The sequence below is a fragment of the Centruroides vittatus genome, unplaced genomic scaffold, assembly GCF_030686945.1.
Source record: "Centruroides vittatus isolate TY-2023 unplaced genomic scaffold, ASM3068694v2 contig_990, whole genome shotgun sequence".
NCBI classification, from domain to species: Eukaryota; Metazoa; Arthropoda; class Arachnida; order Scorpiones; family Buthidae; genus Centruroides; species Centruroides vittatus.
This window is the reverse complement of record NW_027122659.1, coordinates 370,527-382,772: the sequence shown is the minus strand read 5'-3', so window position 1 is coordinate 382,772 and position 12,246 is coordinate 370,527. Positions and strand designations below refer to the sequence as shown.

The 12,246-nt window shown below is 29.7% G+C and overlaps 1 protein-coding gene across 1 annotated transcript in view; it reads right to left on the bottom strand.

Annotated features, from left to right (window-relative positions):
* Positions 1-3,745: 3,745 nt before the first annotated feature.
* The window catches only part of LOC136986073 (ras-related protein Rab-28-like), a 32,052-nt gene continuing 23,551 nt past the window's right edge, over positions 3,746-12,246 (bottom strand). Inside the window, exons 6-7 of the mRNA XM_067283530.1 lie at positions 5,317-5,420; positions 3,746-3,997 (exon numbers count right to left, since the gene is read on the bottom strand). Of these exons, the coding sequence (XP_067139631.1) occupies positions 3,818-3,997; positions 5,317-5,420 (284 nt within the window). The 3' untranslated portion in view covers positions 3,746-3,817. The remainder of the gene's footprint in view (positions 3,998-5,316; positions 5,421-12,246) is intronic.

The window sequence follows — 12,246 nt, the reverse complement described above, 5'->3', positions numbered from 1 at the left end:
GCCATTACGGAGCCAGTCGACTGTATTTACTGTTGTTTGTGTGTTATTGAAATGCCACTGCTCATTGAGAATCCCGTCGACTGCGAAGTGCGTGCCGTTATTCGTTTTCTCAGTGCTAAAGGCTCGAAAGCGGCTGAAATTCATCGCCAAATCAATGAAGTTTATGGTGAAAGCATTATGAGTGATGGAATGGTACGAAAATGGGTTAGGGCCTTTAGTAATGGCCACACAAACATTTGCGATGAGGAACGAAGTGGGCGACCTTCAGTCATTATCGATGATTTGATTGAAAAAGTGGACTGTAGAGTGAAAGAGAACAGACGATTCATGATTTCATCTTTATCTAAAGAGTTTCCTGTAGTTTCAAAAAGTGTTCTCTATGAAATTGTGACCGGACGATTAAATTATCAGAAGTTGTGTTCCCGTTGGGTGCCGAAAATGTTGACGGAGGAGCACAAAACCAAACGTTTGGCCAGTGCATTGACTTTTCTTGAGCGCTACAGTGACGAGGGAGATGATTTTTTAAGCCGTATTGTTACAGGCGATGAAACGTGGGTAGCCTATGTTACACTGGAATCAAAGCAACAATCCATGGAATGGCGACATTCATCATCTCCAAGGAAAGTCAAGTTCAAGCAAACAATTTCTGCTCAGAAAATCATGTGCACGGTGTTTTGGGACAGATACAGAGTGTTGCTTGTTGATTTTTTGCCTCATGGTGAAATGATCAATTCAGCTGCATACTGTGAGACTTTAAAAAAACTGCACCGTGCAGCACAAAACAAAAGGCGGGGCTTACTGAGCAAGGGTGTCATTTTGCTTTATGATAATGCTCGTCCACATATGGCAAATCAAACTCAAGACCTAATCACATCATTTGGCTGGGAACAATTAGACCACCCTCCATACAGTCCCGACCTAGCACCAAGTGACTATCATTTGTTTCTGCATTTGAAGAAGCATCTGGCAGGGCAGCACCATAACAATCCAACAAAGTCAAAATGTCCGTTCTGCAGTGGTTGTCTCATCAGGCAGCAACATTCTTTGAGGATGGAATACAAAAGCTGGTCTCACGATACGATAAGTGTGTCAATATTAATGGGAATTATGTAGAAAAGTAGTGTAAAATATGGGCTTTCACATAAATAAAAATTTTTTTATATTTCAAAATGGTACTTACTTTAAAAACACGCCTCGTATGATACTTTTGTTTTGAATATCCTTATTTAGTATTCTATAAAAACGTATCTTTGATATAAGGAAAAATTTGAAAAAAATAAAGTGCTAACAAATCAAAATGCATATTTTATAATTAAAAAAAATCATACTTAATTTAAAATTCCCTGTCATGTAAATGCACAAAATAGTTTGATTTTAATAACTATTAATTTTTAATGGTATTACAATTAATACAAAAAACATGAAAAAATATTGCTTGTATATAGGTGGGGCATTCAAAAAGTTCCTGGAAAGTTGTCATTATTAATAAGCAGAATGCTACATTTATAATTAATTGATGCAAGCATAAACCCATCAAGACTTGTTTTATCGAGTATTTGTGTCTGGCCCATCAGACATTTTTTATTTTTATTTTTAAATTTAAAAAACAGACATTAAAAGGCATTCATTGGCAATCAATTGATTAAGCAAAACATTTTTTAGTGCAGTGGCTAGAATCAGAGCAGATTTCTACAGAACAGCCCGGGGAGCGGCGATGCAGTATGGAAAAATGATTTAACTTAAAATAGAACATACATCAATAAGTAAAGTGCTAAATTTGAGCTGTCATCTTTTCATTTACATTTTCCAAGAACTTTGCAAACATCCCTCATATTTTTATTCTTCTGAAACCAAGTTGTTTAATTCTGTTGATTCACAAACACAAGGTGCATTATTGTTTCAACAATAGGCGATATTCCATTTTATTTAGTATTTATTTAGTCATTTAGTCAACTAAATAAAATGGAATATCGCCTAATGTTGAAACAATAACGCACCTTGTGTTTGTGAATCAATCCCTCATATTATTTATTGTTTATATATATTTATCATTAATTTCATTACTAAGTTTTGGTGTGAAATAAAACTGTTTTGTAAAATACTTAGTAATAGAAAATAAACAGTAGAGTTAGGAACTACTTGCATAAAGTGCTTATCACAAGGCACAAATTGTATAAAATTTATTGACTAGCAAATAAAATATCAATGCAGTGGAAGTTTTGATATTATTACAGTAGAGCGTCGTTAATTGGAACGTCGGTAATTGAAATGGCCGGAAATTGGAACGATTTTCAGTCTGACTGTGTCGTGCTGAATCGAACGTTTTTGATACTAAATTTACTTCTAAAGTATAATTTTCATGTTTTTTATATTCTTCAATATATTTATTTTGTTTGTACAAAATAAAGAAATAATTTTTAATGATACGATAGCCTTGATTATTATTATAAAAATTTTCGTTAGGCTTAAAATCGACGAAAATTCAACACGAAGCGACACGCAACGGAGAAAAATTCAACAGGAAGCGATACGCAACGGAGAAAAATTTGAACATCGGACAGGTTAATATATTTTTTCGTACAAAGTCGGAAATTGGAACAAATGACTAATTGGAACAACCCCAGTCCCCAATTGACGCCAATTTTCGACGCTCTACTGTATATTTCATCTAATTTATTAACATGTTTGTAAGAACTGATTTTATTGTTTGAAATAAAAAAATATGATTGATTAATTTTAATAAAAATCATATATTTTAAAATATTAATTTTTTTTTTTATACAGTAGAGAATATTTAGGATAGGCCATTAGAGAGGTGGGAAAACCTTTTTAATCATAAGGGCAAAGCTACTTTGTATTCTTTTTCTTATAATAAAGACTATTAAAAGTATATATTTTTAGCTAATTTACCTGAAGAATGAAGAAAATATGACCCCCCCAAAAAAAACCTGATTTCTACCTTATACCATTTTTATTTTAATGGTACACAGCAGAACCCATAAGAAGTTGCTGATTCCCCACCTCTGAATTATTTAATAAGTTAAATAAATTAGTCTAGCAAAATCAATGAAAGATATATTTTAAAAATTTTGGCCAGAAATGCATTATTTTTTATAATAAAAATATATAGTTTTTTTTGTTTACTAAAGCAAATAATTGAAATTTTTCATTGATTGTTTCTTTATTAAAATCAATCAACTGGGTTTTTGATGAAAAATATATTGTTTATTAATTTAATACAAATATAGTTTTGTGTTTTGATTTGATTCCATTCCATTAATTTGATTTCTAAATATGGTGCAAACTGAAATTTAAAAGACAAATACAAAAAGTGATGAATGACCAAAAGGTCAACAACTGATTAGTTGGCAGACCAAATGGATGGATTTGCAGATGCAATTTTGTCTAGAGAGATTTGCATAACAGCAAAATGTGCCATGTAACATAAAAACTAAACTGTATATACAAAAATAAATAAATAAATAAATTGTATAAAGACCTGAAATAGATAAGTTTATAGAATAACTTAAAAATAATTACTCTGATTTAGCAATTAATAAATAAATAATAGTATCTTATTAAATATAATATTTAAATATTTTAAGCAAAATTAAGTTAATATTAAAACAGAATGAATGTTATAAAATCTTAAAATAATATTTAATACATTCAATACATAAACAGTAATGAAAAGATTGTATGCATTAATAAATCTTTGTAAAGCTTAAATTAATCAAACCTAAAATAATATATTCTTTCTTTATTGAAATATAGTCGTCTTTGTTCATTTTATTTATAAAAAATTATCACATTTTACTTATTGCAATCTGCATATAGTAGTTTTGATTGGCTGATTAATAGCACGACGCTGAGCTTCTGAAGCACTAAGAGGTTGGACAATTTCTGCTTTGACTATGGGTTGAACGGTTTCTTGTTCGGAACGGGACAATCTAATACCCAGTAACTCTGCTGCTATTTTTTGAAAACATAATGCAACCTAATTAAAATTAAAAAATACTGTTAATATTAGAAGATATACATTTTAAACTAATTTATTAATAAAAATTATTATAGAAAAGTAGAAAAATAATTACAGTGAAATTCCATTAACCTCTCATCCAATATGCTAGCAAATTGATAAACAAGCAATGCCAAGCTCGTTAGCGGTTATCAGTGCACTGGGTAGGTGCAGAGTAAAGATTTTTGTGTAAAAGCACTCAAAACGTGCAGTTCTTAGAAAGGGGTGTGGGTTCTGCTTTCAGAGATGACAAATGCCAGACCCCTGCTGAGCAGATGTATACCACAAATTAAGAAGCTTTTTTGAGTTACCAGTAGCATTAGTCTTTAACATTTTCTTGAAAATTTGTTTTGGGTGGTATAGATCTACAGAGTGTCTTTTGGTCTTGTTTGAAGTATTAAAAGGAAGATAACTCAGCATGGGTCCAGAATGATTAGTCTTTCATGTGCAGCTTTGCTACATATCTGGTATGACCATTATAATCCTGTTATTGTTCTGTGGCATGCTCTTGGTTTGTCAACTCTTGCAATTCCAAGAAGACATCATCATCTCTTCTCCTGGATTTCAATTGGCTTTTCAGTTCTTTCTGAGATTCTATGAAGGAAGGCATTAGTTCACTGGATCGTGGGTCACGGCATTGTCAAGGGTGTTGACAACGCCAAAAAATAAAGAAAGCAGATTATGCTAAATGTTAAACAGAAATTAGAAGTTTGGAAAACAATAGCAAAGAGAATGAATCAAAACATTATTATAGCCCAATTTAACATTGGATCTTCCATTCTTTATGACGTAAAGAAGGACAAAGAGAAGTTAGAAGCCTTTGCTGCCTAAAGTGAAGCATTAATGAAACACACTGATTATGGTTAGCTTGTGCATGATTTTTTAAAGACTTTTCCTAAGACATTAGTGCATGGGTTTGATAAGAGAAGCAGAAATATTTAGCATACTTGGAAGCAATAATTATTATGGAAACAACTACAGTATGTTACTGTTCATGTACCTTACTAATTAGTGTGTTTCTATATTTACACACAATAAAAGTGTACAAAGCACAAAGTAAGAATAGTGTGTTCTTGTTTCAAACCAACCAAGAGTAAGAATAGCCTGGAAAAATTGAAATGGCATTTTAAACAATCATAAAAGACAATTTGTACAGTTTTATATGTAAAAATATGTAAAATTGTGTCCAGGGGAACTTTCACCATTTGATAAGGCAGCATATTTAATAATCTGGCACCATGTCAGTCCCAACAATGCCAAGTTAATGGAATCTCACAGTAATTTCAGTCTATACTTACTGAATCTCCTGATTTAGCAGATACAGCATGAGAAGACATACCATTATCTTGAGCAAATTTTAAATGTTTGTCTAATTTAACAGCTCGCATATGTTCTAAATCACCTGTATTCAGATTTTAAAAATTTTTTGATGAATATTCATTATTAATCTTAATTATCAATTTAAAATTTTAATAAAATCATATTTTTAATTTTTACATAAAACTTCTTTTACAAACATGTATTCAAACCAACAGAATATAATGTGCTTGATTAATTTTTAAATTAAAAATGATCTTTTGTAATACAAAATAATCTAAAAATAAATTTGAAGATCCAGTAATTCTGGACAATTTACGTTCATGAACTAGAAATTTTTGTTTTACAATAACAAATTTTAATTTCATGTTTAAAAATGTAGTCAATTTTTTGGGAGAATTTATTTAACTTAAAGAAATTCTGTAAATTGAATTTTAAATTTAGATTAGAGTTATTTAATCTAAGAATGTGAACAATTAAAATGTAGATAGAATCTATTAAATGTTTTTATAAATTTGAATAAAATTAATTTTTTAATTATAAATATGACACATACTGATCACAAATTTGAATTAAATTGATTTTCTAATTACAATAAGGCAAAGTTTCTGTATTAATTATTAAATTTTTCTATAAATTAATTATTTTATAGAAGATATATGATTGGTCGTTTTTTGATGTAAATTGAGTTTTAAGGAAAGTTAGAATTTATTTTTAATACCAAGATTAAAAATTGCTATCATGGAGAGATATGGTTTTATTATTACTTACGACGGTGATAGAAATTATTCTGTTTCTCCTCGTTTGTACAAGTCTATAGATACGTGTATTGCTGCGGTAAATAATTTTTCTTTCGATATTCCTGATAATCTCCCTATTGTTTTACGTTATTTTAAAGTTAACGACGAAATATGGAAAGGAGATGGAAAATTTGGTTTTATAATTGTTGACGAGAATGGAAGAATTTATGAAGTTAGTAATAAATTATATTATTCGTTCCAGGAATGTTCAGAAGTTATGAAAGAAATTTATATAGAAAGGAACAAAAAGAATATATTAATATTTAGGGAGATAATTTGTGGATCAAAGCATTATAAATTTACTAAAGCTTATAAGTTTGATTAATATGTATTTCAAACATCCTAGTAACTGTATAATCGTTGGACCTTCGCAATGCGGAAAGACAACATTAGTGAGAAAAATTATTCGTAACAAAATTTATGAAAAGACATTAAAAAAGGTTCTATGGTGTTATTCCGTATATTTACCGTTTTTTCACGAGGAAAAAGATGTTACATTCATGTATGGTTTACCTGAATCCGTGCAAGGATGGGATTTAATAATAATTGATGATTTGATGCATGAACTCAGTTCAAAAACTGCATTTTTGTTTACAACAGAGTCTCATCATTATAATGTAAGCGTGATCGTGATAATGCAAAATTTGTTTCCAAAAAATAGAATTATGAGAGATATAACTTTAAACACACATTATTTGATATTATTTAAAAATAATCGCGATGAAAGTCAAGTAAGTTGTTTGGGACGGCAAGCTTTTGCTGGTAAATGTGATTTTTTTATGGATGCATATAAAAAAGCGACAGAAAAGGAATTCGGTTATTTGTTATTAGATTTTCATCCTAAAACGAATAAGAAATTTTCTGTGAGAGATTCGTGTTTTCCTGACGAACAAGGTATTTTTTGGATATACTTACCAATAAAATGAAGAACGTAAAGAAAAATTATCATATGTTAGCACTTTTGTCTAAGACTACTCCTTCTCAACGAAAAGCGATATTGAAAGAAGCTACTCCGGATCAAATTAAAGTTTTGTGTGAAATATGCGATAATTTGCGGAGAGGAAATATACCTGCCGATGTTCGTAAATTACAAAAATATAAAAAAATTATCAGGAAATTAAGTGAAAAAAATGTTCCTTTAAATACTAAGAAAAAAATTTTAGTTAATCAATCTGGTGGATTCCTTCCTCTTCTACTGGCTCCGTTATTGTCTATGGCAGGTGGACTAATTGGTAAAGTAATAGGAAAAAGAATCTAATGGCGAAACAAATGGCTCTTGTCCCTCCCGAATTGTTGTCAGCATATCGAAAACCTGAAATAAGAATTGGTAATAATATCGAAGAATTACTTGAGACTGGTGATTTATCTGATGATAGTAAAGTCAAATTATTAAGTCAATTGATTTCGAGATATCAGAGAACAGTTCGTGCGCCAAAAGAACCTGTTAGAGTATCTGTTGTATCCGACAAAATCGAAGAAACAGAATCTCAACCTGAAGAAAAAGCTGTCGATGATGCATTTATTAAACAAATAATTTTATCTGTACCACAATTATATCAAAAATATATACCACATTTAATTGATAAGTTGAATCAAAGTCATTACGGATGGAATTCTAAAGGTGAATTAACAACCGATGGGAAACCTATTTTTGGAAGTCATATAGTAGACTTAATTTCGTATGTAATGAGAAATAGAAAAACCGCATTAGTTCCTGTTGGTTTTAACGAATTTTGGGACGGTTTAAAGAAAATAAACATTCCTAAAGAGTGGATTGGAAACAAAAGTTTGACAACATTACCTGAAAAAACACAGTATCAACCAGCATCAGTCGAGACTCCCGAAGAAATTTTCTCTCCAAGATTATTTCACCAGTGGAAAAAATCTAAGAGGAAGAGGAAGAATAATTCCGAATGGAAAAACTTTTAAAATCGATATACTATAATCCTAAATCTCCAGCATCTTTTGGTGGTGTAAGTAAATTAGTTAAAGAATCTAATTTACCACAATCTGTTGTTAAAAAATGGCTATCTTCTCAACTGACTTATACACTTCATAAACCTGTAAGAATTAAATATTCGCGAAGAAAAACTAAAAGTTTTTATCCTAATGACTTATGGCAAGCCGATTTAATTGTATTAAAACAATTTTCTAGATTTAATAATGGAGTAAAATACTTACTAACTGTAATCGATGTATTTACTAAGTATTGCTATGTGGAACCAATAAAAGATAAAAAACCTCAGTCAGTTTTTAAAGCTTTTGAAATCATTTTTAGAAAAAACATTCCAAAAAATTTACAAACTGATAAAGGAAAAGAATTTTATAATAGATTAGTAAAAAATCTTTTTAAAAAATTTAAAATTAATCATTATTCTACTCATTCTGATACAAAAGCAGCCGTTGTCGAAAGATTAAATAAAACTCTGCGGAATAAAATATATAGATTATTTACATATCGTAAGTCTTTTAAATATATCGATAAATTATCTGATATTGTAAAAAGTTACAATAATAGTTTTCATAGAAGTATCGGTATGTCTCCGTCAGAAGTTACCCCTCTACATCATAGCATGATTTTCGAAAAGTTGTATGGTATAAAAGGAGGGAATACATTTAAATTTAATATTGGTGATCTTGTTCGAATCTCGAAAATACGTAAAACATTTAGTCGAGGATATCTACCAGGTTGGACAAAAGAAATATTTGTTATTCACGATCGTTTTTCATCTCATCCTCCGACGTACATATTGAAAGATTTAAATAATGAAATTTTAGAAGGAAAATTTTATACAGAAGAATTACAGAAGATAACAAAATGATGCAGTCTGACTTTTTTGTAACTCTGATAAGCAATGCTAGCATGGATTTATTTCCTGAAAATAAGCAGTCTAATTTCACTGTGAAAATGAGTCCAGCTATTGATTTACATGGAAAATGGGTAGTCGGTCTGAGCGAAGTTATTATTCCTAGAAACTGGTTTAACATATCTAATCATAACAATGATTATACTATTACTAAGCATAAAATTAGAACAGAAAAAATAGAAGATAAAACATATACGATTCCTCTAACTACAGCTAAAGAAAATGAAGGAGAGACGCTTTTCGATTGGATAAACAATAATATAGTTTCCTTAACTGGGTCTAACTCGGTAGAATTCGTTTTAGACAAGGATTATAAAGATGTAAAAATAAATGTGAAAGAGGGATTCGAGTTGCATGTTACAAAAGACAGTGCTCACAAATTACTTTATTTATTAAATTTTCCACTGAAAGAAATTATATTTAAACAAGGCACTTCAAATGTAATATTGCGGACAGGGTCTAAGGAATATCTATCAAATCCTGTATTTTACAAGGATCAATTTATAATTTTAATAGAAAGAAATAAAAAAGTTGTTGAAGAAATTGATGTAGAAGAAAAATTTTTTATTCCTATTGGATTATACTCATCAGCTGAAAAATTTCTCGGAATTTTTAAATATATTAAATTAGGATTACTGCCTAATAACAAAATCATTTTAAAAGTTCCTAAAAATATAACGATTGAATTTGGAAACGAATTAAAGGATTTATTAGGATTTAAAACACAGAAATTTCCAGCAGGCGAATATGTAAGTGAATATCCACTTGAATTGTCTGCAGGAATTTCAGAAATTTTTATTTATTCAAATATTGTTGCTTCTCATCATGTGGGGGATATAACAGCTCCTCTTCTAAGAGTTATACCAGTTATGGGAGAAAAGACCGATCAAATAGTTAAAGTTTATCCCTCACCTTTATATTTTCCTTTGAAGAAAAATTATATTGATACTATTGAAATCGAGTTGAGAACTGCCGGTGGAAAAGAAATTGTCTTTTTTGGAGGAAAAACATTATTAGTTCTATCTTTTAAGCAGTTATAAATAGTGCTTAGTCTTATTTGTTAATATTAGTTCATGTTTGAAAGTACAAAATGAAGCTCGATCCTAAAGATTGTATAAATTATTACTGTAATCAAGCGGGAGGAACGATATACAGACCTGAGTTACGATTTCCTCTCACACGACAATTAGGAACAGGGAATTATTTTGCGGGACAGCAAATACAACGAGGATATGGATTTTTTGGAGATTTATTTCGTAAATCAATTCCTATTCTTAGTAAAGTAGGAAAATATCTAGGACGAAAAGCATTAAACTTTGCATCAAATGTTGGATCGGATGTAATTAGCGGGAAATCATTTAAAGAATCTACAAAATCACATTTAAAAGATATTGGTTCCGAAATAAAAGATGATGTAATTAAAAAAGTACAAGGTGGATCTGGTATAAAAAGAAAACGAATGAAAAGATTAATTCAGTCGCAGAATAAAAGGCGAAAACTAAAAGATATATTTACTGAGTGAGAAAATGGATCCACACTCTTGTCCATGCACCAAAAGTGAGTTGGATTTATTCAGTACAGTTTCAACTCAACTAGCTATTGACAATACATCAGAAGTTATAGTACATCCCGTCGCAACAATTTCGGATAGTCGAGCACCAATTGAATTTTATGTATCCGGTTCTGGTGAAAACTATATCGATCTACATTCAATTTATCTACATGTTCAAGCAAAAATTGTAAAGAAAAATGGAACAGATACCGCTGTAGATGAAAAAGTTGCTCCTGTCAATTATTTTTTAAATAGTTTGTTCTCTCAATGCAGTGTTTTTCTAAACGACAAACAAGTAATTTCACAGGTTAATTATCCCTACAGAGCAATTTTGGAGGCCTTATTATTTTACTCGAAAGAAGCGCAAGAAACCTTTTTAACGAGTGCATTATTTTTTAAAGATACTGCACAACATATGGATTCCATAGAAAATAATGAAGGAATGGCTAAAAGATTTAATATTGGTAAACAAAGTAGACTAATAGATTTAGTCGGACGACTTCATATTGATTTATCACATCAACCTAAACTGTTAATTAATAATGTGGATTTACGAATTAAATTAGAAAGATCAAAAGATAATTTTGCTTTAATGGCAAATAATGATAATTATAAAGTCATTATTAAAAATGCATCTCTAAAAATTAATAAAGTAGATGTTAGTTCATCAGTTCAAATTGGAATAGAAAAAGCATTGCAAACAGGTATTATAAAAATTCCATTCCGCAGAACGGATATTAAAGTTTTTACTTTAAGTAGTGGAATTCAGTCTACAAATATATCAAATGCTGTTATCGGTCAGTTACCTTATAGAATTACAATTGGTTTAGTTTCAAATTCGGCATTTAATGGAAATGTAAAATACAATCCTTTTAATTTTAAAAATTACAATTTAAATTATATATGTTTATTAAAAGACAATCAAATGATTCCCCCAAAACCATATACTCCTGATTATACAAATAAAATATATGCAAGAAATTTTATATCATTATTTGAAGATATAGGATGCATTAACCATCATAAATTTACAAATATATCTTACGACGATTATAAAGATGGTTATACTTTATATTGTTTCGATCTTACTCCCGATCATTCTGCATCAGAATCGCATATAAGTGTTAATCAACAAGGAAATATCTCAATCGAATTAAAATTTTCAACTGCAATATTAGAAACTGTGAATGTTATTTGTTTGCTGGAATATAATAATACTCTAGAAATTGATCACTCAAGAACTGTGTTTGTGGACTATTAATGAATACCATTACTTTATGGAGACTGGCTTCAAGTGATTCGAAAATAAAAAGGACTTTCGGAGGTGTTTTTGCATCTGATGACTTACCCATTTGCATTGCTAATCGTAAATCATTTATAATTAATTTAGATGAAAAAAATAAGCCTGGGAGTCATTGGGTATCTGTGTTCTTTACCGAAAAAACTTGTTTTTACTATGATAGCTATGGAATGAAACCGACAAAAACGAAAATTATAAAATTTATAAAACAAAATTCTAAAAATTGTTGCTGGAATAATATAGTTCATCAGAGTTTATATTCAACGACTTGCGGATATTTCTGTTTGTATTTTCTATATAAAATGAATAGAAATCAATGTTTAAAAGAATTAAGTACAACGGACAAATTTTATAACGATGAATTTGTAAAAACATTTGTTAAAAATCATTTT